Source organism: Phacochoerus africanus, chromosome 11 (assembly GCF_016906955.1).
Source record: "Phacochoerus africanus isolate WHEZ1 chromosome 11, ROS_Pafr_v1, whole genome shotgun sequence".
In the NCBI taxonomy this organism is placed as follows: domain Eukaryota; kingdom Metazoa; phylum Chordata; class Mammalia; order Artiodactyla; family Suidae; genus Phacochoerus; species Phacochoerus africanus.
Genome location: NC_062554.1, coordinates 55,545,332 through 55,572,863, shown reverse-complemented (window position 1 = coordinate 55,572,863; position 27,532 = coordinate 55,545,332). Strand labels below are relative to the sequence as shown.

Here is a 27,532-nt window from a genome sequence, read left to right as displayed (position 1 = left end):
GTCTGTTAATTGAAGGTATTTATTTAGTGCAGTCATTATATTCTTTATGACTTCTTTTTCTTTTCCAATGGTTCAGTTTCATTAAACTTCTCATTTTATTCATGTTTTGATTCTCTCTGGTCAGTTATGGCCACAGGCTGTATTCCCTAATCAGTTAGTGCCACTGGCTGTAGTTGGTGTTCAGTGGAACTGCAGGCTGGGTTCTATGGTTGGGTTAGGCCAAAGGCAGTTCTGTGCATTTGGGCGGGATTTGGACTTTGCATTTGGGTAGGGTTGCTCTCTGTGCTTTGTGGTTGGCTGTCCTATTGAGCGTGGACCCCAGCTTGGAGAACTGATGATTGGGTCTTCTGGTCTTACATGGCTACCATTTGGCTCTGTGATTGTGGCCGGCTGGTCTTTCTGGTTGGGTGGAGTTGCTATTAGGGACACAGTGCCACTGCCAACATTCATTGTCTGGTCATTCTGTGCCCCATCCCCTTCTTTGCTACCAGATGACCCTGGGTGGTCTACTCCTGCCAGTTCCCCTTGTTCCCTGTGAAATGAGACAGAGGTGATCCTTCTGAGGTTGGCCCCTGACACTGGGCTCATTTTCACCCACTGGAGAAATCATCATCCCAGAGAATCTCTGTGAGTGTGAAAGCGGGGTATTAAGCGAAGGTTAGAATGAAACCACTCCTCTTACTCTTTTAATGCAACTTTTCTGAAATTGTTTTACTTGGGTTTGCCTTGGCCTCACCCTCCGGGTTCTGGAATTTTCAGAAGGGTTTTCTTTTGAAAGGATAGTTGCTAATGCCTAGTTTTGTCAAGGGGTCTGGAGTTGGAGTTCCTCCTTCTTCCTAACATCACTCCTCAGATAATCTCTCGATTATTATTTGAATCCTTCTGGGATTCCCATAAAGTGTTCCTTTGTTTCTCTTTATGGTGTCCTAAAGGTCCTTTAGGTACATTTCATTTTCCTTAATTCTTTTTTTGTTCTGATCTCTGGACCATATAATTTCATTTGCCTTTTCTTGAAGTAAGCTGATTCTTCCTGCCCAAATCTGCTGTTGCACTCTTTTAGTGAAATTTTCATTTTATATAGTGATTTGTCATTCCCCCAAATCTGTGTTTGGTTCCTTTTTTTTTTTTTTCATTCTTTTCATTGATACTCTCATTTTTTGATGCATCGTTTTCCTACTTTCCTTTAGTTCTTTGTCTGTGGTTTCTTTGAGCTCTTTGAATGTGTTTTATATAGTTTAAAATCTATTAAATTTTATATCTGGACTTATCAAGGATATTTTCTTTTGTATTATTTATTTTTCTTGTGAAATTTTTTCATTTATCTTGTGATTTTTTTTATAATGTACTGGACATTTGACTATTATAATGTGGTAGGTAACCCTGGGAATCAGATTCCACCCACTTTCACAGTTTTGCTGTCTTTTTTGGTGACACCTGCAGTTGTCTCTTGGTGACTTTGCCAGACTACTCTTGCAGAGACTGTATTCCTTGTCATAGGTGCTCACTGAGGGCTCTCTTCTCTCAGCTTGTGTTCCAGAAGGTCTTGTCAGGGAATTCCTTGTATGCCAGGAGCTAAAAATAAAAAAATAAACAAAAAGCCACTCCACCAGTCTCTACACATTTCCTTTGTGTTGGGGAGCTCATTCAACACTTAACCACACTGTTTACAGCTCTGTCTTAGCTAAAGATTAACTGGAGGGTTAAAGCTCAGGATCTTTTATGTCTTTTGTGCATGTGTATCTAACCCTGAACATGTTCTTTGGTTTCTGCTGTTTTCTAGAATGGCGAGAAGGTTGGTTTTTGGTGTTGTCTATTCCTTCCTAAAGTTCTGAGTTTTTGTCTAGTACCATTTACCTTCAATCCGAGGAAGCTTTTAGCTTTTAATGTTGCACCAGTCTGTTAGAGACAAATTCTCTCAGCTTTTGTCACTTGTAAATGTGTTTAAATTTCTGAAGGTTATTTTCATGGGATATAGAATTAACAGTCTTTTTGTTTAAAGCTATTTCTCTTGTTTTCTGTCCTCTCTTATTTCTGGTGAGAATCAGCTATCATTTATATGTATTTCCCCTAAATGTTATCTATGTTTTTTATTTGCCTGCTTTAGAGATTTTTGTCTTTATTTTTGTTGTTCAAAAATGTGATTATGATATGCATAGTATTGTTTTCTAAAATTTATCCTATTTGGGATTCACTGAGTTACTTGAATTTGTTAGTTGGTATCTTTCACCAGTTTTAGGAAGTTCTCATCTTTTATCTCAGCCAATATTTCTCTGCCCATTCCAATCCCATTTCCTTCTGGTATGCCACCTGTACATGTTGTACATATTGTATTGCTTGTCTATTTTGGTATTCTCTCAGAGACATCAACTATACTGGGTTGTTTTTTTTTTTCCCTGTTCTTTTTTTCTGTCTTTTGTCTCAGCCTGAAGACAAACTTCCTTTCTGTTGACGTGTTTTCAAGTTCAGTGATCCTTTTATCTTTTGTGTTTATTTGCTGATATTATCTGACATAAGTTTTTATTTTTTGCATTTTCTTTCGATTTTTTTTTTTGTCTTTTTAGGGCTGCACCCACAGCGTATGGAGGTTCCCAGGCTAGGAGTCTAATTGGAGTTGTAGCTGCTGGCCTACGCCAGAGCCACAGCAACTCGGGATCCAAGCTGCGTCTGCAACCTACACCACAGCTCATGGCAATGCCAGATCCTTAACCACCTGAGCAAGGCCAGGGATCAAATCTGTAACCTCATGGTTCCTAGTCAGATTCATTTCCACTGCGCCACAATGGAAACTCCTTGAATATTTTCATAGATCAGTATCTGCTAAAATTCCCTGTATTCTTACATCCTTAAATATTATCTTTTCAAACTAAATTTTAGAATTTCTACCATAATTAATTTATATTCTTGTTATTATTTCAATATATGGGTCATTTCTGTGTTTATACCTCATGTTTCCTCTCTTGACCATGAGTCGCAATTTCTTGCTTCCGTGTGTGTTTTGTAATTTTTTTATGCCAAATATGTGATTATATAAGAGACAACTAAAGGCAGTAATTTTTATCTCCAGGAATGAGTCTGTCTCTTCTTTTTCCATTCTGTTAGATTGTTAATGTTAGATTATGTTAGTCATGCTTGATGGGTAACTAAAGTCAAGCTGAACTGTGGCTGATGTAGACCTGGCTTTTAGCAGCTTTATTTTGCTTTAGTTTATGATTACTTTGAAATATTTTGAGTTTGAGTTCCAGAGGCTTTTTTTTCCAGCAGGGAAAATTGAAAATTGGTGAGATCTCTTAGTGCTTTCCTGCTGAGCCAGCAGTTTTCTGAACCAAGGGAGAACAACCCGCCTGGCTGCTGGTTCTCTTTGCTTTCCAGCTTTCTGTGCCCACAAAGCTCTCTCTTCCATCTGCCCTTGGCCAGCTCCTAGCCTGTAGCTGCCTTAGATGCTGTTGACGCCTGTGTTGCCTCTGTGGGGTTTCTCTTAGTTTCTGTGCTGCCTCCAATCTTCAGTTGTTAAATGTTCCAGGAGTCTCAGGGGTCTCTCTCAGTTTCCTTGTGCCACTCCCCATCTCCAGTGCTTAGCTACCTTGTGCTTGTGAAGACTCCACACACTTCATGGGTTTATTTGTCTCAGTTTTCCTGCTCTTCCCCCTGCCCTCGCCTGTGTACACTTGGGGAATAGTGAATGTCTATGGGGGTCGGTTGCTGGATGGGTGTTGACTACCTGTTGCTAGGTGTTCCTTGGAATTTTAGTTTACACTCAAGTCCAGATGCAGTTATAAGGGGCGTGGCTGCTTTCTCCTCACCCTGTGCAATGCAGGCTCTTTATCCTCCTGCATCTTTGCCAGGCATCTAAGTGCATACATACAAACCTTTTCTATCTCAGGAAGTCTTGTCACTTTTTGTAACTTAGTTCGTGTAGGTTTCTTTTCACTTTTAATTCTTTCACTTAAAAAAAAAAAAAAAGCACACCTCATTTTGGGAGTTCCTGTTGTGGTTCAGAGGAAATGAAACTGACTAGTATCCATGAGGATGTGGGTTTGATTCCTGACCTTGCACAGTGGGTTGAGGATCCAGTGTTTCCGTGAGTTGTAGTGTAGGTCTCAGACATGGCTTGGATTTGACATTGCGGTGACTGTAGCATAGGCCAGCAGCTGTAGCTCTGATTCGACCCTTAGCCTGGGAACTTTCATATGCTGTGAGTGTGGCCCTAAAAAAACCCAAAACAAACAAACAAAAAATCATATTTTAGTTAATCTGGCTTATTTGGGCTACGGTAAGAATGATCGTTATCCTCTGAACTTCTCTCCTTAATACCTGATGGGTTTTTTAAAAAATACTCTGTGATACTGCTTTCAAAAGTAGAGAACATATTGTACTCTATACTTCTTTCAATATTAAACATAATGATAGGTCATGTTTATTAAGTACTTACTGGGTGCCAGGCACCTTGATGAGCACTTTCAATGCATTATCTCGTTTAATACTCACAAACTTGAGAGTGGGCATCATTATATCATTGCTATTTTCCAGATGAGAGATTTCACAGCTAGGTCAGCATTGCATAATCAGTTAGTGACAGTTTTGAACTCAGGATTGTCTGTATCTGGAGCACAGTTTGCAAACTCACATCCTTAAATGGGAAGATAGTAAATAAATGAGTGAAGTGAGTAGGGTGTTAAAAAAAAAAAAAAGCAAAGCAAGTAGCATGATGATAGTTTACATTCAACCTAGATATTGACTAAAAGATAAAGAGTAATCACTTCTGTGACAGAATCTTTTGGAGAGTACATACCTCAGTCAAAGGGGTTGATCACTTCTCAGTTCTAGCCAATCATTGCTCATCGTGCGAATATGGGTCCAGTATTTCAGATTTTCGGATTTTTCAGTAGAAGCCAGAAATCTGTACTTTTCATATGAAACCACTCAGTTTCTAAATGTTAGCTGCTGGCTCAAATAAGAATAAAATAAAATCCAATGTGCAGACCTACATGATGAGTCTGAAATAAAACATGTCTGCAGCCCCCACCTGTTCTCTGGGCAGCCAGTTTGCAGTCTCTTAATAGAGCCTGAGTTCTTTTAAACACCTGGTCACACTCTCTCTCAGTGCCCATCTTAATGCCTTCCTTTCACATGTGCTATAAATAAAGGAAGTGAAGGCTTGCTGTTACACAGTTGCGCTAGTTTAGATATAAGCTACAAAGCCGGTTTTTAAGAAAACTTTTTTTAAAATTTCTGAATTCTTCATTTTCTCTGACTTGAGTGATAGCGCTCTATTATGAGGCATATCTTACTGTAAGTTACTATGAGGGCCCAAGTATTATTGAATGCTTATTTTATTCTTGTTCATTAATCATGACTTTCCCTCTCTCTGCCCCTTTGTTTTTGACATAGCTTTCACTTTCAGAAGAACAGAATGAAGTAACAAAAAATGGCTGTGAATCTAAAGAGCTGGTCTACCTCGTGCACATTGCTTGTCAGGTAATTTTGTGGCTGTGTTCTCCACTTGCCAAAATTTAATAAGAAGTAAATATGAATGAATAGCATTGACTAAATATGAATGGATAACATTGACTATGGCAGTACAAATGTTTTACTTTATTCTTTCTCTCAGTCATATATATGGGCATTTCTGCATGTATTCAGAGTTGAAATGATTAGTTTAATAGAATTAATCTAATAGATATTTAATTTACAAACTTAAACCTCTTTTGTAACAGTAAAGGGAATATATCATTTACTGATGAAGAGATTAAATGATTCAGCTACTTCTCACATATTACAGTAAGAAAGCAGACTAAGTAGTCCCTACATCAGATGCTCACTTTTCTAACTAAGATGGTAAACTCCACTGGGATGTAACAGTAGGGTGTGTGTATATTTTAGAAGTGTGCTGTTTCTTAACTCTTGTATTAGAACTTTTTTGAGGGTAATTATCATGATTTGCTCTTAATGAGATTTGAAATATGTCATTTGTAGCATTGATTATTTCTTTCATCAGGTAAGCAGTTCGTTCCTTTATTTAGTCTTTGTTCATGAGCATTCTTGCCTATCTTTGAATTAGTCAAGTGTTTTTGAGGAAAGCTTTCTTACATACAAAGTTTTTAGTTTTCTTGGGAGAGTGTAACATAAGGACATTCATATTCCCCCACCCCAATATTATTCGCAAGTTAAATAATCTCAAGTTCCTGCTGTGGCACAGTGGGTTAAGGATCCTATTGTAGCAGCATGGGTCACTGCTGAGGCATGGGTTTGATCCCCAGCCTGGCGCATTGGGTTAAGGATCTGGTGTCATCGCAGCTGTGGCGTTGGTAGCAGTTACAGCTTGGATTTGATCCTTGGCCTGGGAACTTCCTTATGCTGTCGGTGCAGCCAAACACAAACAAAAAAATTAAATAATCTGGAAAAATCTAATGCCTGTTTAATATGGGAAATACTTAGGTTCTTAGTCTTGGTGTGACCTAAGGAAAATCATTCAGAATTAAGTGGGGTTTTTTCCTTTCTTCCTTCCTTCTTACCTTCTTTCTTCTTTCTTTTTCTTTTTTTGTAGTGGCTAAGATTCAGTGCTCTCACTGCTGTGGCCCGGGTTTGATCCCTGGTTTGGGAATTGAGATCCCACAGAATTAAGTGTTTTTATTTATGGCGAGAAAATGTGAGATTGGAAATTTAATTTGTCTTGTGTGTATGATGATGTCCAAAGTAACATACCATTTACACATGTTTTATAGTTTGTCATCTTTGTTTCTTTGAGAAATTGGGCAGCTCTAAAGCACTGTTTCAGGTCGTATTTCATAAAACACTTCTATTTGGTGAGTTAATTTTTAAGTGCAAATAGCAAGTGCTTTTAGGATGAACCATTACTAATAGGTGAATATAAAGCATTTCTTTGTTATCTAAAGTACATGGTGGCACATCAGTCATGAATTTATTATTCCACCTAAATCCTATACCTTTTAGCATCTTCTCTTCTCACCACTGATTTCCATTTGTTCTGACGATGCAAATACTTTTATTCTCATAAGCAAAACACACACAATGTCAAAATACCTATGCTCTTCTTAAAAAATAATCTTCAAAAGGTAAGCATGGTATTTTGGTACCATACCTTAGAATGTATAATTGTTACTTGATTGTGCGTCCATGAATTAATGACCTAGATAGTCAGGCTATTTCCTGGTTGTAAATTTCTTGTCAAGCTGATTAAAAAATTTCAGACTACTTGTTATATTATTTATTACATCAGAGTAGTAATTTACCGCATTCTAATAATGCCATTGCATTTGTCCTCTGCCTCACAACTCTAAATAATCATTGGTGCATTCTCATGGCTTACCTTCTGTATTCTTGCCATATATGTCAGCCATAAACCATATTAAACTAGAATCCTATTTTTGTTTGTAACTAAGAGAGACTCATAATCAAACCCTCTAATTTTGCAAATGAGAAAATTGAGGCCCAAATTATGAAAGTTGCTTTCCTAAGCTGTATGAAGTCTTAGCAGGAGCTATTAAGAACTTCAGTTTCCTGATTGCCAGTTTTTCTTGCATCTCCTTGGAATTCTCAGCCTACAACAGATTTTAGAGATTCCTTAATCTTCAGATGAAATAAGGTCACCTGTACTGCCCTGCCTGAGCTCTCAACTCTTTCCTTCTCATACTGATCATTATTTAGAATAAGTTGTCTTAACCAGTATTGCCATCTTGTGCCTCACATGTTCTCTTCCTTATCTTTTAATTCTGTTCTCTAAGCAAACAAGCTGGAAAAAAAAGCGTTATAGAAAACAAACACATGAGCTAGTATGAGTAAAGAAACACTCAATCTGTGTCATTGGTATTGATCTGAGTGGTATACTTTTTATTTTCTGCAAAACATACTGATTTTTCCTCTACATATTCCCTACTTTTCAGGAAATATAATGTATTTAGTTAGAAATCAGTGAAATTTAATAAAAATTCTAGACGATTCAGGAATATTTCAGGGTAGATAGAGAAAAGCCTTTACTGTCTCAACTGTTGAAAATTCAATAATTTCAACAAGATCAAAATTAGATAAACCCTGACAATAATTACATTAAACTCCAAGGCATAGAATAAAGCATTTGTAAGTGTAATGTCAGTGGTAGGGACTCTTAAAAGCATTTTGTATTCTGTTGTTTGTAGGGAAACGGAAGCTTTTAAGTGTTAATTTTAAAATGGTTAATTTTTTTCTAAATTTTTTCTGAAGATCAGGTTTTTCATAGATATTTACAGTAATGTGAAGGCTCCTTTATGTCCTGATCAGTGGAGCAAACAATTGGTGTTAGGTTAAAGCTTTTCCGCTTTAAAATATCTTCTGACTCTAATGCTTGAAATTCCATCAGAAATACATTTCTCAGTATTAATTGTCTCCTTTGCTCAGTCCATTTGGAATATGCTGTTACTAAGGAGGTGGAGTTGAATGTGAACATTTGTAGGGCTTCTGCGTATGACTACACAATGTATAAGCAGATTGCAGACATTCTTATTTAAACCTCAAAACTTTTCTCAGAATGTAGGTGTTACCGTTGCCATTATATAGATGAATAAACTGCTATTCAAAGGTGTTAAGTACTTATGTAAAGTTCCCTATTTAGGATAAGACCAGGCTGAGATTTAAATCAGGTCTTTCTTTTCACTGAACTTCATCATACTACAATTAATTCATAGTATTAATTCTTTCGCAGGTAATTTTCTCATGATAATAGGACTTCAAAAGAAATGGGTCAAGACTGTTCTTCTCTAAAAGAACAGCAAATATATGTAGATTTTGTCCCTTTCCACCTCTGTTGCTGGGCTTTTGTAATAACATCCGTGTTTGTGCGCTGTAGTTTTGATCATAACCTTTTCACCTGCCACAGTGAGGTAAAATGTAAATGTAAACATATTTCTCTCCTGGTTAGAGTCTTGAGTTGATGGCCACCGAATTTAAAACTAAACCAAACTGCTCACCCAGGCCTGCGAGGGCCCTGCAGAATCTGGACCTTGCCTACTTCTTCTGCAGCATGTCAGGACAATTTTCTCACTCCTGGGCTTTTGTCACACTAGCTCTCAGTCAGTTCCTTTTTTCCTGAAACAAGGCATTGAATCTTGGTCAGCCCATAGCTCCATTGACAAGCGCGCTCTGGCTGTGTCTGATGCCTTCTGAGTTTTTAGAATGCACTTGAGGTATTACCTCCTCAGGAGGGCTTTTCCTGACCACCCTCACCAAAGTAGATTCTTGCTTATTACTTCATAGTGCAAAAGTGTCACTATTTTATGTATTTATTAAATTTAAAAAGTATTTTTTTTCTTCACCAGAAATAAATTCTAAGAAGTCAGAGGTTTCGATGATCTTTCTCTATTGTATCCCTAATGCTTACTTCCGTGCTTGGATTATACAGGTTCTCAGTAAATATCTGGGGAATGAATGAGAGAAAGAAGAACAAAATTTTGTCTTAGAAATTTGATCCTGTTTACACTGGGATCTTTCTTTTTCTCTCATTCTTGTTTATCAAGTCTTGTCAAGCATTATTGATTTTCGTTATCCTTGGAGAGCAATACGTACTTGATAGTTATTAAGTTTAGAAATTACCCACAAATTAAAATTTAGACAGATGTATATAATATTTTGTTTTGTTCTTTACAAAACAAAATAGAAAAATTTCTACAAACGCTGATCATTTAGTTTATTCAGTCTATATGGAAATTGCAGGATTCAGGGTTTTTTTTAACATATGAAGTTTAAAGTTCTTCTTTCATATCTACTGAAAAGATAGGTATTTTACTATTTTTAGAATTTTACTCTGTGACTTTAAAGCAGTTTGAGAGGATTTGCAAATTATGTGTTAAGGTTTTAATTTTGTGAATGTAAATCTGTATAGAAGAGCAGACTTTTTATTGGTACAAGAACAGTTTTAAAAGATTGAAAGAAATCAGTTTATTGATATATGAAGAAATAATTTTGAGATCCATTCCCCAGTGTTTATCTTTTTGAGGCTCTGAAGGTTGCTGTCTTTATGTGGTTGGTTATTGATATTTATTTCTTTGAGCAAGACTCTGGAGAGAGAAAAGAACATGATTTTTAAAAAATAAATAAACAACTTTTTAGATCAATTTTAGGTTTATAGCAAAATTGAATAGAAAGCACAAGGTTTCCATATACCCCTTGTCCTCATACATGCACAACCTCCTCCACTATGGACATGCCCCCCGCCCCACTAACGTGATATCTTTGCTACAATTGAACCTACATGGATATATGTTATCATCAAGGGTTCACTCTGGGTTTGGGTAAATTCATTCATATCCACCATTATCATATAGAGAATTGTTTCATTGTCCTGTAAATTCTCTGTGCCCCCGCTATTCATCTCTCACTTCCTCCTAGGCCCTGGCAACTACTGATTTTTTAAGATGTTGTGTCCATAGTTTTGTCTTTTCCAGGATAACATATGGTTAGAATTATATAGTTTGTGGCTTCTTCAAGATGGCTTAATACTTTCACTTAATAATAATGCATTTAAGTTTCATGTCTTTTCATGACTTGATACTTACTTCTTTTTAGTGCTGAGTTATATTCCATTGTCTGGATGTACCAAAGTTTATCCATTCACCAGCTAAAGGAGGTCTTGGTTGCTTCTAGGCTTCGACAATTATAAATAAAGCTGCTGTAAACATTCATGTGCAGGTTTTTGTATGGACAGGATTTTTCAACTCATTTGGGTAAACACTAAGGAGTGCAATTGTTGGATCCTGTGCTAAGAGTAGGATTAACTTTATAAGAAACTGGCAAGTCTTCCAAAGTGGCTGTGCCGTTTTGTATTTGTACCAGCAGTGAAAGAAAGTTCCTGTTGCTCCACATCTTCATTAGCATTTGGTGTTACCAATGTTCTGGATTTTTGCCACTCTAATAGACGTGTAGTAATGTCTTATTGTTTTTATTTGCATTTCCCTGATGACATATGATGTGGAACATCTTTTTATATGCTTATTTGTCAACTTATATCTTTTTGGTGAGGTATCTGTTAAGGTCTTTGGCCCATTTTTAAATCAGTTGTTTGTTTTCTTATTGCTGATTTTTAAATATATATTGCTGTATATTTTGGTTAACAATCCTGTATCAGATATGTTTTTTGCCAGTATTTTCTCCCAAGTCCGTGGCTTGTCTGTTTTCAGTCTCTTGACAGGGCAGAAAATTTTAATTTCGGTGAAGTCCAGCTTATCAGTTCTTTCTTTTATGGATTGATGTTGTATCTAAAGAAAGTCATCACCAAACCTAAAGTCATCTATATTTTCTCCTGTGTCATCTTCTAAGGGTTTTATTGTTTTGTGTTTTATGCTAAGGTCTTTTTGAATTAGTTTTTGTGAAAGGTGTATGGTCTGTGTCTAGATTTACTTTTTTGCATGTGGATGTTCAGTTGTTTCAGCACCATTTGTTGAAAAAAAATTGTCTTTTCTCCATTGTGTTGTCTTTGCTCTTTTGTCAAACATCAGTTGACTGTATTTAAGTGGATTTGTGTATGAGCTCTCTATTCCGTTCCATTTATGTACATATTTATTCCTTTCACAATACCATATTGTATTGATTATTGTAGTTTTATGGTAACTCCTAAAGTTACATACTGTCATTCCTCTTTGTTCTTCTTCTTTAATATTGTGTTAGCTACTCTGGGTCTTTGGCCTCTCCATATATACTTTAGAATCAGTTAGTCAGTATTCAGAAAAATAACTGACTGGGTTTTCTACAGATTGTGAATCTGTAGATCAAGTTGGGAAGACTTAACATATTGGCAGTATTGAGTCTTCCTATCCATGAACGTGGTATATCTCTCCATATTTAGTTATTTGACTTCTTTCACCAGTTTTGTAGTTTTCATCATATGGATCTTATAAATATTTTGTTACATTTATACCTAAGTATTTCATTTTGGGGGTGCTAATGTAAATGGCATTGTATTTTTTATTTCAAGCTCCACTTATTCATTGCCTGGTATATAGGAAAACAATTTGTATAGTAACCTCATATCCTGCTATTTTGCTATAATCAATTAATAGTTTTAGAAGGTTTTTATTCCTTTGGATTTGCTACCTAGAAAATCATGTCATCTGTGTATACAAATGCAGTTTTATTTCCTTTTCTTGTCTTATTGCATTAGCTAGGAATTCTAGTACATTGTTTTAAAGCAGTGACAAGAGAGGATATCCTTGCCAGGTTCTGATTTTAGTTGGAAAACTTCAAGCTTCTCACCATTAACTGTATTAGCTGAAGGTTTTTAAATAGATATTCTTTATCAAGTTGAGAAAATTTCCCTCTATTCCTAATATATTGAGAGTTGTGATCATGAATAAGTGTTGAATTTTGTCAAATGCTTTTTCTGTATCTATTGATAGGATCATGTGATTTTTTTTCTTCTTTAGCCTGTTGATGTTATAGATCTCATTAGTTGATTTTTTTTTAAGGTTGAACCAGCCTTGAATACCTAGAATAAATCCCACTTGCTCATGGTATCTAATTCTTAAAAAAAAACAAAAAAACAAAAAACTTCTGAAAGTGTTTTAGAGAATTGGTATGATTTCTTTCTTAAATGTTTGGAGTAATTTGCCAACAAGCCCATCTTGGCCAGGTTCTTTCTCTTTTGGATGAGTTTCTTTAATATCAGTTTAATATCAGTTTCTTTAATACATATAGGCCTATTCAGAATGTCCATTCTTTTTACGAGTTTTGGCAGCTTGTGTCTTTTAAGGAAATGAGCTGTTTCATCTAGGTTCTTAAATTTATGGGCATAGAGTTGTTTATAGTATTTATTTATTATCCTTTTAGTATTCATAGGATCTATTGTTATGTTCCTTCTTTCATTTCTGATATTAGTAATTTATGTCCTCTCCCCCCCCTCTTTTTTTTTCCTCCAACTTAGCCTGGCTAGAGGTTTATTGATTTTATTGATCTTTTCAGAGAACCAGCTTTTCTTTTTGTTGATTTTTCTCATTTGATTTTCTGATTTGTGCTATAAGTTTTATTCTTTTCTTCTTTTTATTTTGGTTTTAATTTGCTCTTCCTTTTTTACTATATAGTGCCATTCTTCCCAGACAGCTTTCTTTTGTCTAAAATCAACTCCATATGAATTTAATGTAACTACTCCTGTTTTCTTTTGTTTTTTTGTGTGTCTTTGCCATTTCTAGGACTGCACTCGCGGCATATGGAGGTTCCCAGGCTAGGGGTCGAATCGGAGCTGTAGCCACTGGCCTATGCCAGAGCCACAGCAATATGGGATCCAAACCGCATCTGCAATCTACACCACAGCACACGGCAACGCCAGATCCTTAACCCACTGAGCAAGACCAGGGATCAAACCCGCAACCTCACGGTTCCTAGTCAGATTTGTTAACCACTGAGCCACGACGGGAACTCCCCACTCCTGTTTTCTTAATGTTAGTATTAGCATCATCTGTCTTTCTCCATTTACTTTAAATATATATGTGTCTTTATATTTAGGTGGGTTTCTTGCAGACAACGTGTAGTTGGGCTTTACTTTTTGATTCTTGTGACAGTCTTTGTCTTTTAATTTGTGCATTTAGACCATTGGTATTTAACATGATTATTGGTATAGTTGAATTAATATCTACTATACTTGTTACTGTTTTTATTATTTACTGTTTTTATTTCTTCCTATTTTTGTCTTCCATTCTTTTTCTGCCTTTTGTGGTTTAACTTAGCATTTTATATGATTGCATCTTTTGAACTTCCTTAGCATATTAGTTCTGTTTTTTTAAAGTAGTTGCCATAGGTTTTTGCAGCATGCCTTTATAACTAGTCCAAGTATACTTTCAAATAACGTTCCTTTCAGTAAGTGTTAGTGCATTATGGTAACACAGTAATAGTAACTTTTCCCTACAGACCATGTATCATTGCTGTCATTTATTTCATTTATACATCAGCATACATAAGCATGTATTTTTTTTTTTTTTTGGCCATGCCTGCAGCATGTGGAAGTTCCTGAGATGGGGATTGAACCTGTGCCACAGCAGTGACAATGCCCAGTCCTTAACTGCTAGGCCACCAGGGAACTCCAATAAGCATGTATTATCAAATATATTGTTGCCATTATTATTATTGAACAAACTGTTATCTCTGAGATCAATTCAGAATTTCAAAAAGTAGCCTCAACAGAATATTCGCAAGTTTGACACTACATTAAAAGGCTCATATGCCTTGATCTAGTGGGACTTATTCCGGGGCTGTAGATATGATGCAACATCTGCAGATCAGTCATTGTGATACACATCATTAACAAAATGATGGATAAAAAACCTGTGATCATCTCAATAGATGCAAAAAGTATTTCACAAAATTCAACATTTGTTTATGATAAAACTTTAAACAAATTGGATATAGAGGGAATGTGCCTCAATATACAGAGGCCATATATGAAAAGCCCACAGCTAACAACATACTCAGTTGTAAAAAGCTGGAAACTTTTCTGCTAAGTTGAGGAATGAGACAGGAATGCCTACTCTGACCATGTCTATTCAACAGTTTTTTGGAAGTCCTAGTGAGACCTACTTGGCATGAAAAAGAAATAAAAGACATACAAATTGAAGAAGTAAAGCTGTCACCATTTTCACATAACATCATATTATAAAGAGAAAACCCTAATGACCCCACCAAAAAAACTGTTAGAATAATAAACAAATTCAATAAAGTTGCTATTCATAAAAGCATTATTACAAAAATCAGTTCCATTTCTATAAACTAATAACAGACTATCAGCAAGAGAAATTAAGAAGACAATCCCATTTGCAGTTGTATCAAAAATAATAAAATACCTAGGAATAAATTTAACCAAGAAGGTGAAAGATCTATACACTGAAAACTAAGATACTGCTGAAAGAAATGGAAGATGATACACATAAATAGAAAGATAATTCTTTGCTAATGGATTAGAATAATTAATGTTGTTAAAATGTCCATACTCCCCAAAGCAGTATACATATTTGTGGCAATTCCTACCAACAATAATGGCATCATTCACATAAATAGGAGAAACAATCATGAAATTCATTTGGAATCACAAAAAACTCTGAATATCCAAAGAAATCTTGAGAAAGAAGGACAAAACTGGAGGCATTGTGCACCCTGGTTTCAAACTGTATTACAAAGTTATAGTAAACAAAACAATGTGGTATTGTCATCAAAACAGAAAAATAATTGATAGAATAGAGTAGAGAGCTCAGAGCTAAACCCACATATACATAATCAATAGTTTACAACAAAGGAGCTGAGATTATACAATGGGGAAAGCACAGTTTCTTAAATAAATGGTTCTGGGAAAACTGGAGAACCACATGCAAAAGGTTGCTATCTTATACCATACACAAAAATTAATCCAGAATGGTTTGTTGGCTTAGACATAAGACCTGAAGCCATAAAACTAGAGAAAACATAGATGATATCCTCCTTGACATGGGTCTTGGTGATGATTTTTTTAAATCTAATTCTAAAATCAGAGGCAACAAAAGCAAAAGTAAACAAGTGAGACTACATCAAATTGAAAAGCATCTGGGAGTTCCCATTTTGGCTCAGTGGGTTAAGGACCTGACTAGTATCCATGAGGATGTGGGTTTGATACCTGGCCTTGCTCAGTGGGTTAAGGATCTGGTGTTGCCACAAGCTGTGGTGTAGGTTTCAGATGTGGCTAGGATCTGGCATTGCTGCCAGCTTGGATCTGGCAGCTGTACTTAGATTTGACCCCTAGCCTGGGAATTGCCAGTGCTGTGCTTATGGCCCTAAGACAGAAAAGGAAAAAAAAAAAAAAAAAAAGGCTTCTGTACTATATAAAGGAAACCATCGAGAAAATAAACCAACCTGTGGAATGGGAAAAAATATTTGTAAACCACATGTCTGATGAGGGGTTAATATCAGATATATACAAGGAACTCTTGTAACCCAAAAGCAAAAAGCAATATGATAAAAAAAAAAAAAAGACAGAGGTCTCTTTAGTTTCTCTAGGAAATTGTGTTGAGAAAGTTGGACAGCCTCATGTAAATCAATGAAGTTAGAATACTCCCTTGCACCATGCACAAAAATAAACTTAAAATGGTTTTAAAGACCTAAATATAAGATATGATGCCATGATACTCATGGAAGAGAACATAGGCAAAACATTCTCTGACATAAATCATAACAATATTTTCTTAGATCATTCTCCCTAGGCAAAAGAAATACAAGCAAAATTAAACAGATGGGACCTAATCAAGCCTAAAAATTTGCACAGCAAGGATAAACATCAATAAAACCTATGGAGTGGGAGATAATATTTCCAAATTTTGTGACCGACAAGGGGTTAATAGCCAAAATATACATATAGCTGATACATCTCGATTTCAGAAAAACCTAATCACAAAATGGGCAGAAGACTTATATAAACATTTCTCTAAAGAAGACATACAGATGATCAATAGGCACATGAAAAGATGCTCAATATCACTACTTTTTAGAGAAATGAAAATCAAAACTGCAGTGAGGTACCACCTCATGCCAGTCAGAATGGCCATCATCAAAAAGTCTAAAAATAATAAATGCTGGAGAGTGTGTAGAGAAAAGGGTGTAGAGAAAATTTGCAATTTTTAGAAATCCAGAGCTTTGAAATAAACCTATGCCTTTAGTGGGGATGTAAATTGGTGCAGCCAGTATGGAAAACAGTATGGAGATTACTTAAAAAACTGGAAATAGAGCTACCATGTAATCCAACAGTCCCACTGTTTTGAATATATATGGAAAAAAATGAAAACTCTAATTCAAAAAGCTACATGCACCTCAATGTTCATAGCAGCACTATTTTTAACAGCCAAGTCATGGAAACAGTGTAAGTGTCCGTTATAGATGAATAGATGAAGAAGATGCTGTATATTTATACAATGGAATATTGCTCAGCAATTAAAAAAAATGAAATATTTCCATTTGCAAAACATGGATGGACCTAGAAAATATCATACTAGGTGAAATAAGTTAGAGAATGACAGGTATTATATGATATCACTTATTTTTGGGGAAGCTAAAATAAACTCTAATGAATCTATATGTAAAATAAAAACAGACACAGACATAGAAAACAAATTTATGGCTACCAAAGGGGAAAGGGAGGAGAGGAAGGATATATTGGAAGTATAAAATTAGCAGATAGAAGCTGTTATACATAAAATAGATAAGCAATGAGGATTTACTGTATAGCACAGGGGGCTATATTCAATAACTTATAATAACCTATAATGGAAAATAATCCAAAAAAATACATATAACTGAATCACTTTGCTATACACCTGAAACTAACACAATACTATAAATCAACATTATTTCAATTTTTAAAAATCCAGAGCTTTGAAATTAAGTCAACATCTACTAAGTATCTGTGATAGAGGTATACATGATAAATTAATTTTTATAATTTTCTGATATTTGAAATAATTGCATAATTTTGAAATATGTACATGTGAAAGAAAATATATTTACAACTATGCAATTAGTTGTTTTTCTTTCTTTTCTGCCTTGCTGTTCATTTATATTTTTTATTTTTGCCATCCCAAAGGAACAAGTATTTAATCCCCTGTTGTCATTCAGGAACGCTTTGGGTGGAAGGCAACCATAGAACTAAGAAAACAAAAGGGCTTACCTGAGCACAGAATAAAAGAACTACTTTCTATAGTAGAGCAGTACTTACAAATCATAGAGGCAAGAAAGGGAACATTTTACAAATGGAACAAATGAAAGTAATTGAGCATAACTGGAGGCAAAGAAAGGGCATGGAGTAATAGTGGGTGAGATCACACAGTAAATTTAGACAGGGCTCAAATGGTGAAAGCCCTGGTATGAGCAAGTCTGTTCAGACTTAATCTTGTGGAGCAATGGTTCCCTACTCAGGCTGGTCATAAAAATTAACTGGATCCCATTCCAGTCTTATTGAACTAGCATTTCTCATCTGCCACATCTGTTCTCTTATTTCATTCTAATCACCCTCTGAAAGAGGGACAAGACAAGTTTCTCCTGTTAGTTTTTGACATACCTGTGGTGAGCATTAGCAGCTCTCCCAGGAAATGATCTTCTACTTCTGCCCGATCTGGCGGAAGCACATGGAGAAGAGCCACTCTAGAGATGTTTTTTCCAATTCTGAATAGTTGCTTTATCTCGCAGTCTCTCCAGACTTTATGAGATGAAAGCTTCCATATACAATTAGATTAAATTGTAAAACCAAATGGTGTGTAGTGGGGCCAGCTCATCATTGCTCCCCACAGCAGCTTTTGAAGGCTTTTTGTTCATGTGACCTGACAAACCTTGTCTTTGGTGTTGGGAAAGGGAGTGAAGGGAGAGATCAAAGACAGGGAAGTCAGAAATGACACCAGTCCTTACTAAAGCTTAGGCTATAGGAAGTGATAGATTCAAGAGAAGATTAGAAGACAGTATTTAATAAATATGCTCTGAGTGGATTTTCGTTTTCAATGAGCTTGTGAGGTAGGCAAGGAAAGGAAGAAAGACTAAGAAGTGGGGAGGCAATAAGTGGTTCTAGATAATATGTGCATATCAAATGCTTATAGTTGAAGGTTTTAGTAGTATTGATTTTTAGTTATTTCTAGTCTTAGTCACAGAAGATGTTCATGGTAACTAATTAATAACCTGATTTATTTTTCTTTAATTTTTGGTAATAGTCTACCACACCAAATCATGTTATGGCTTTCTGTGGGTTTAAGGTCACAATGCTATCTTCCCATCTAGCAGTTATTATTCCCAAGGAGAGCCAGTGGACTCAGCCAGTGCTACGAAGAGGTTTAGTGGACAGTTCTACCTTATTTTCCATTCTCGACCTAGGGGTTCTGGACTAGAGGGTTTTGAAGTTACTGTCAAGTTAATTAGTAAATATAAAATCTCATGCATAAAATTCATTATGGAATAAAACCTCGCTCATAACCATTTCCTAATAGAGACAAATTATAGGAGTCTTTTTTCTTACTCATAGGGCAAAAGTTGGATTGTTAAAAGAAGTTATGAAGATTTTCGGGTACTTGATAAACATCTTCATTTATGTATATATGATCGTCGATTCTCCCAGCTCTCAGAGCTTCCCCGGTCTGATGCCCTGAAGGACAGCCCAGAGGTAAGCATTTAGTGCTTTGCAGGAGTAATCACCACATGTAACTTAGCAGGGACATTTCCCCGGTGTACTAAGTGTAATTGTACATCGAGCTCGCATTCCAGATTACTGAAAAAATTAGTAATGCTATCAGAATTAAAAAGGTTCAGTGTATAATTTTATAGGAAAAACTCATACCTTAATGTATAAGTGGGCTATATATGAGCAGATTATTCTTCAAAGAGAATGTAAAATATAGAAGCAAAAATATGGAAAAACATTGCCCTCACTTAATAATAAAAAAGATGCTATTTACTCAGTTTATGGTAGCAGACTGTGTCCATGCACTTAGTTCCACTCCTTCCAAAATTTCTCATAAGACTATAAGAGTTTTTTAATGTAAAAGGGAACAGGTTCTTTACAACATCGGAGAATAAAAAGAACCATCAGGGCGTCCAAAATTTTGAAGAATCTTGGAAAGCAGACAGGATAAGATTTATGGGAGCAGGAAAATATAGCATAAGAAACTTGTACAGGAGGATTGCAGAGGGACAGATAAACCAGGTATCTTTAACTTAAGAACCGAGTAAGCAAAGTAACTGAGAAGAGCAAACAGCCTTCAGAAGCATGATTACTATCCTCAGAAAGTGAGGTAGTCACAGTCATGGACTGAGAACAGATTTTTATAAAAATAAAATAATCGGAGATCTTAGAAATGAACATATATGGTCATTCAAATTAATTTTCATAATAGCAAACCTTTCAGAAAGACCAAATACCAAATGATATCACTTATATCTGGAATCTAATATACAGCACAAATGAACCTTTCCACAGAAAAGAAAACCATGGACTTGGAGAATAGACTGTGGTTGCTAAGGGGGAGGCGGAGAGAATGGGATGGATGGGGAGCTTGAGGTTGATAAATGCAGACTATTGCCTTTGGAATGGATTAGCAATGAGATCCTGCTGTGCAACACTGAGAACTATGTCTAGTCACTTATGACAGAGCATAGTAATGTGAGAAAAAAGAATCTATACATGTATATGTAACTGGGTCACCATGCTGTACAGAAGAAAATTGACAGAACACTATAAACCAGCTATAATGGAAAAAAATAAAAATCATTATATAATTAAAATTAAAAAAATAGCAAACCTGAATAGTTGGACTGCATACAAATGGACACAGATGAAGATAGAATTAGTGAGCAGGAAGAGCAGGCTTTGTGAGAACACAGCCCCAAAAGGGATAAAAAGTTGTGAGAGAACAGTTAGGAATCACAGAGAATAGATCCAGAAGTCCCTAATCCCTCATGTATAGGAGTTATGGGAGGAGAGAGTAGATGTAAATAACTAAAAATTAATGTAATAAATTCTCTAATCTAAAAAAAAGGCCTGCTTTCAGATTAAATGTGTCTATTAAGTGCTTAGTATAATGAGTAAAAAGACGCACATTTAGAAACATTGTAGTAAAATTTGAAAATGCCAAATCAGAGGAACCCAAAAAGCATCTAGAGAGCAGAAACCAGATTTTTCTCAAAAGAAAAAGAAATGTATTGGCATTGGACTCCTTGGCAGCCACAATGGATTCTTGAAAACAGTGTGGAATGTCTTCCAAATCCTAAGAGAAAGCTGTCTCAAATCTGTGATTAATTCCCAGGCTATTAAGTAGGTAGGTGGGCAAGGTAGAGATATCAGTCATGTAAGAACTGACACTATGACAAGTTCTCAGGAATGTCTTAAAACCACAGATTTTTTGGTATCATAGAAAACCTAGAAGTCTCCGTCTTCGTTTCCCTTCTCTGCCTGTCTGTTGCATTTGTCTTTCTCACACTGTCTTAGAACACGACCACTCCCAGCAGATGCCAGGTGCTCATCTCTTTTTAAGATAGCGGCCACATTGAGCTGAAATTTTGTATCACATTTCATAATTACTGCAGCAACTCCTGTTAGGCCAGCTCATGTTGGGTCCCATCCCTGGACCCATCAGCTGACTTATGGTGTGGGATCCTATATGAACCTGGCTGTCCTGCCACTGTGGAGAGTGTGGGAGACTGCATCAGGCCTTGGAGAAGGAGTAGCAGGAGGAAGCTGGGTATAAAAGCCAGAATGTTTCTGTTACCATTTTGTATTTTTCACTACAAAATAGAAAAAGATGGTAATCAAATTAGAAGCTATGCAATAGTAAGACCCCTGATAATGAGGGGCTAAAAGTTGAAATTCTGTACCAGACAGGAAATTATGTAAGTGCTCGTAGTTTCAGTGCATGAAACTGTTAAGCTTCTGTGAAGATTCCTCTATAACTATTAAAATGCCTAAAAATCTGCAGATTTCTCCCCCCAGAAATAAGCAATTTATACCAGTTTCTCTGACAAGAGAGTATATTATCTTTATTCTGTTACCACCGAATCTTCTCTTTTTCTTTAGTCGGTCTCTCAGATGCTTATGGCTTACCTGTCCCGCCTTTCAGCTATTGCTGGCAACAAGATCAATTGTGGACCTGCCCTTACTTGGATGGAGGTATTAATCTAGTTTACTTTTTTTTTTTTTTTTTTGCTTTTTGCTTTGTTAGGGCTGTACCTATAGCATATGGAAGTTCCCAGACTGGGGGTTGAGTCGGAGCTGCAGCTGCTGGTCTATGCCACAGCCACCCACAGCGACTCAGAATCCAAGCCACGTCTGTGACCTACACCACAGCTCACAGCAATGCCAGATCCTTAATCCACTGAGCAAGGCGAGGAATCCGACCTGCGTCCTCATGGCTCATGGATATTAGTTGGATTTGTTACCACTGCACCACAATGGGAACTCCTAGTTTACTCTTTTTTTTTTTTTTTTTGTCTCTGCCATTTCTTGGGCCACTCTTGCGGCATATGGAGGTTCCCAGGCTAGGGGTCTAATCAGAGCTGTAGCCGCCGGCCTATGCCAGAGCCACAGCAGTACCAGATCCGAGCCGCGTCTGCAACCTACACCACAGCTCACGGCAACGCCAGATCCTTAACCCACTGAGCAAGACCAGGGATTGAACCCGCAACCTCATGGTTCCTAGTCGGATTCGTTAACCACTGCACCACGACGGGAACTCATCCTAGTTTATTACTCTTTATTAAAGTTAATTCTTAATTCTCTTCTTAAAAGTTTAATATTAATTTAATTTTGATAGTCATTGAGTTTTAAGAATTGAATAAATGGAGCTTGTTCTCATCTTTTGGAAGAGAGATGATTCATTTTTTCATCTCATATCTGTCTTTGATAATTCAGGAAGCTAAATTACCTTTTAAAGAGTCCAATTTAAGAATGAGACTTAAAAACAAAAAGAGAAAGGGTCTTGAGTAATAGAGTATCTGGTCAATGTATTAGGTTTTTTTCCTTAATTTGCACTGGTGAGTTATAATGTCCCCTCCTCTCAGTGGGAATGGGAAGGCCATGAGAAGCAGAAAGAATATATGGGACTTAGAGGCAGGCCAACTTGCTCTGAGATCTTGGTTCTTCAACATTGTTGGCTGAGTGATCTTGGTCAAATTATTTAATCTCTTGTAATTTACGTAACCTCTTTTAGCTTTAGCATCTTCAAGTGATGATAATGACGATAAGTATCTTATAGAGTTATGAAGATTAAATGACTGGCCTATAGTAAGTACGCAAGTGGTGTGTTTTTTTTTTTTTTTAAAGATTCGTTGGGTTATGGTTTTTCTAAATCAAATTGAATTCGATAGATACACAGAAAAACTTGAAAGTCTGTGCCTTTAACTGTCTCATAGTACATTTTCTTCGTTACAGATTGATAATAAGGGAAATCATCTGCTAGTTCATGAAGAATCATCCATTAACACGCCTGCTGTTGGTGCTGCCCATGTTATCAAGAGGTACACGGCTCGGGCCCCCGATGAACTAACCTTAGAGGTAAGTGCCTAAAGATCCTGTATGTTAGCTCAGTCTCTGCTCCTTTTCTAGCCTCATCTTTTACCTGTTTTAATCATTTCCTTAATTAAAAGCACCAGGCTTTTCTGTGCATCATTGTCTTTCGGCCTGACGTGCCATCTATTTTTATGTAAATGACTGTACTGTACTCATCCTAGAAAAGTCAGCTGAAATGTCTCCCATTTCTTCTAGGAAGTCTTCTTGATCTCCTTCCCTCGACTCCATGGGAATATATCCCCCCAGAACCTTCAGTGAATGTCATTCTGAACTACTCTCAACACTTATCATTTAACTACCTTCAATCCTAGTTGTTCTCCTGTTTGCCTCTGAGCTTCCTGAACGCCAGAGCTCTGTCTTTTCTCTTTGTGTTTTTAGCATCTAAAAACAACACCCCGTGACACTTTCTCCTCCTTATTTATTCCTAGGGTAAGGGACAGGCCAGAGGAAAAGTGAAATGAACATTTCTTGCTATCGTGTGTGAAAGGAAGGGACTTAAGTTTCTTCTTTAAATAGTGGCTGATGCGAGACCAGTAAAAATGCCGGAAGTTATTCAATTTAAGAGGAAAAAAGTATACATTTTTACTGTACAGAATTCAAACTGTTTTCAAATGAAATTTTTAGCCTCCCCCAAGGAATCCTTGGTCGTGGAAGATATGATGTCTGTTAGCAAATGGCTTTGTGAAGATGACTTTCATGACCTGAAACATTAGTCATGAATATAGAAAGAAAAATTCTTAAAGCAATATCGGGTGCATCATCAGCATGGCTCTGATGTGCTTAAGTTTTAATCACAGATCATCACTTATTTTGATTGATGAATACAGCTTCCTTTATATTATTAAAAACTCTTACTGTGATTTTTATATTTGTGGTTTTATAAAAGTTTGTGTAAACTCACTAGTTTGTCTCTAAGAGCGAAGAAAATCAGCTATTGAGTGGGAATGTTATGTCGCATTTATTGAAAGAAGTGTAGTTGTCCTCCAATTTTACATTTACTAGGAATAACCTAGTCACTGTAGATGTCTTAGGGCTTTCCTTTGTGATGAAATAAAATGACAGATGTTTAGCACAATACCTAGCACGTGGTACAGCACTCATTAAATATATTAATAGCAGCTGATATTGTTCTAATATGACTGTTTAATACTGCATTTTATAAGTGAGTCTGACCACTTTTAATAACAGCAGTATAGTATTTTAATAGAAGTGATGATGGTATGAGCCTAATGTTCAAAAGTCTTATGCTGGGAGTTCCCTTTGTGGCGTAGTGGAAACAAATCTGACTGGTATCCATGAGGATGTAGGTTCGATCCCTGGCCTCACTCAGTGGGTCAGGGATCTGGCATTGCCATGAGCTGTGGTGCGGGTCGCAGATGTGGCTTGGATCCCGCATTGCTGGGGCTATGGTGTAGGCTGGCAGCTGTAGCTCTGATTGGACCCCTAGCCTGGGAATCTCCATACACCGAAGGTGTGGCCGCCCCCCCCCCCCAAAAAAAAAATCTTATGCTGTAAATCAGGCTTTCTGAAGTTACTACATGTGTTAGTTAGATCACCATCTTTGCTGCTGAACTTTTTGTTAACCTCTCCTTAGCAATGGTTAATTAAGATTATTAAATTCTTTATAGAAAGAAGTGTTACCAGAAATAATAAACTAGAGAATGAGATAGTACTTTGCCTTTCTGAGACATTTCAGGTTTAAATTCTAGCAGATAATTGCTTTAAAATTTGACTAAAAATATTTCACTTACAATTTTTTCTCTTAGGTGGGAGACATTGTTTCTGTTATTGACATGCCCCCTAAAGTGTTAAGCACGTGGTGGAGAGGCAAGCATGGATTTCAGGTAGGCAACAAAGAATTAAATGTGGTAAACTCAGAGAACGGTTTTTCTTTTAGTAATGTTTCTGTTTATAGCAAGCGCTGGCAGTAGACTTTATCATCAGAAATTTTGTCTGCAGAAATTAAAAAAGAAAAGTAGATGATATTAGACTCAGGTTTCCTTTCTAGTTATTATTGTAATTATTTTTATCTCCTCCTTCCCTACGTGGTGGTGCCAAGTGTGAACAGAGTCATATACTTGTGTCCACTTTTAGATATCAGGCCAGTGACTCTGCCATGCTTTTTATAGTGGCTTAAGATCATGAATCAGGAGTTCCTGTCGTGGCGCGGTGGTTAATGAATCCAACTAGGAACCATGAGGTTGCGGGTTCGATCCCTGCGCTTGCTCAGTGGGTTGACCATCCGGCGTTGCCGTGAGCTGTGGTGTAGGTTGCAGACGCGGCTCGGATCCTGCGTTGCTGTGGCTCTGGCGTAGGCCGGGGGCTACAGCTCCGATTCCACCCCTAGCCTGGGAACCTCCATATGCCTCGGGAGCGGCCCAAGAAATAGCAAAAAGACAAAAAAAAAAAAAAAAAGATCATGAATCGCATGTTTACTGTTTAGAATGAAGTCAATTGATCAGTTGTTTTAAATTTACTATAACTGTTAATGTAAACAGTGTATGAATTGCAGAATAACAGCAGAACCTAAAGCAGTCCCTTTCTGGAGTTCCATGAAGGCCTAGCGGGTTAAGGATCCGTCATTGTCGCTCCCGTGGCTTGGGTCACTGCCGTGGTGCTAGTTTGATCTCTGGCCAGGGAACTTCTGTATGCCGCTGGCACAGCCAAAAAAATAAATAAATGAAGCATCTCTTTCTTTTTCCTTATATGCCTGAATAATTTGAGACCTGATAATGGCATCTTTTAGACTGACCAGCATTAATTTCCATCAGATAGAAAAGTTTTCTTTTAACTTTTAAAACTATCACTAGAAGAGCATCTAAAAATGCTTTAAAATTGTGTCCTTAATATACAACTTGTAGGATTTTGTTGTCTGGTTGTAAAAATTTTCTTAAAATGGTGCCTAGATTGAGCCAGTCCTGGATGGCTAGGAGGGTGGGGCCACCCTTAGGGCTGGCTTAAAGGAATTTCCTGGACTCTCTCCCTTAGACGTGATCCTCAGCCAAGGGCAGGCAGAGCTTAAGGGTATTGACTGCTGAGAGTTTGAGGGCCTTGGGAGGGAGGAGCCCTGGGAATGTCTGCCTCATGGGTACACTTCCCTGCCCCCACTGAGAAGGGGCAACAAGTCTCCTCACAGGCTGGTACAGGGCCTTCATTCCATTCATGGCAGAAGGCCCTCTGGGCACTGGCATCATGCCCCGAGGCAGGTCAGGGAGGACCAGGAGGACTTGGCCCCCTCCTCAGGGCCTCTCAGATGAGTGGGAAGCTCAGAGCCCAGCAGGACTCCCTAAGAAATCTAGGAGGAATTCCCAGAGCTGGTGACTTTGAAATGCAGAGTCTTGTGCATGTCTTCTGAGGAGAGGATGTCTCGATGATCAAGGAAGACTGGGCAGATGTGGAACAGCCATGTGACTGGTTGGCCACCTTGACTGTCCAGGTCGCATAGATAGACTCTGCACACTGGGCTTAGTCACTGGATCAGGAGACAAGGGGCTGGACTTGGCCTTGGGGTAGCTTGGACAGTGGCCTTCCTGGGAATCAAGACGTTTAGAGCTGACCACTGTCAGGAGAGTGAAGGGGAGCAAAGATGTTGGCTGTTGCTTCCCAGGACAGAGGCCATCTCTGCAGTGTGGTGCTCTGACTACTGAAGGAAAATGTTCTGGAAATGCGATGTTGGCATGTAGGCTCCATTTGTCACCACCAGCAGGTCTACTCAACTTGATGTGTTTATGATGTGTTACGTGGACTTCCCTTTTTCTTTTGTCTCAGTCACGTGTGTTCGTTGTCGCCTTTCCAGCCAGCTGTCAGGGCATGACAGGGGACAGGTGGTAGGGTGGAGGCCTTTCCCTTATAGGCCGGAGAACTGACAAGCTGTGCAGTTGCTGTCTTGTGACTTTATTTTAAAAATAACCAATAGACTTTTATCATTCAGTACAAATTTATGGAAGAATTGACCAGATAATACACAGAATTTCATATACTATATTCCCCTCCCCGCCACACACATAGAGTTTCACATATTAACATCTTGCTTTATAATTCATTGAATAGAGTGCTGATCTTTATTAACCACAAGCTGATTAGCCGAGTATACCTACAGCGTAAACACTGTGTAAGCACTGTTTCTAGAAGAGTGGTCTTAGGAACATATGGGATAGAATTGCACGGATAAGAATACAGAGTGTCAGTATCACTTTCTGCTCCATTATCATGGAAAAAAAACATCCTGCTCTTTGTTACAATAAATGAATCCTGTTCATATATTATCATTAACTACAGTCCCTGTTTTCATTGAGGCTCCCTCTTTGTGATGTATATAGTTCTGTGGGTTTTAACAAATGCATAAAGACAGGTATCCACCACTTGATACAGCTTCTTATGTATAGAGTAGTTTCGCTGTCCTGAAAATTTACTGTGTTTACCTGTCTGTCCTTCTCTCCTCCTGACCCCTGACAGGCGTGGATTGTTTATGGTCACCATAGTTTTGTCTTTTCCTTCATATCA

At 37.3% G+C, this 27,532-nt stretch overlaps 1 protein-coding gene across 1 annotated transcript in view; it reads left to right on the top strand.

The window, feature by feature from the left end:
- Positions 1–27,532, top strand: part of ARHGAP32 (Rho GTPase activating protein 32) — a 184,314-nt gene that overhangs the window by 69,572 nt on the left and 87,210 nt on the right. The window contains 5 exon segments of the mRNA XM_047754460.1: positions 5,389–5,475; positions 18,995–19,132; positions 21,539–21,631; positions 22,892–23,014; positions 24,796–24,873. Coding sequence (XP_047610416.1) covers positions 5,389–5,475; positions 18,995–19,132; positions 21,539–21,631; positions 22,892–23,014; positions 24,796–24,873 — 519 coding nt within the window.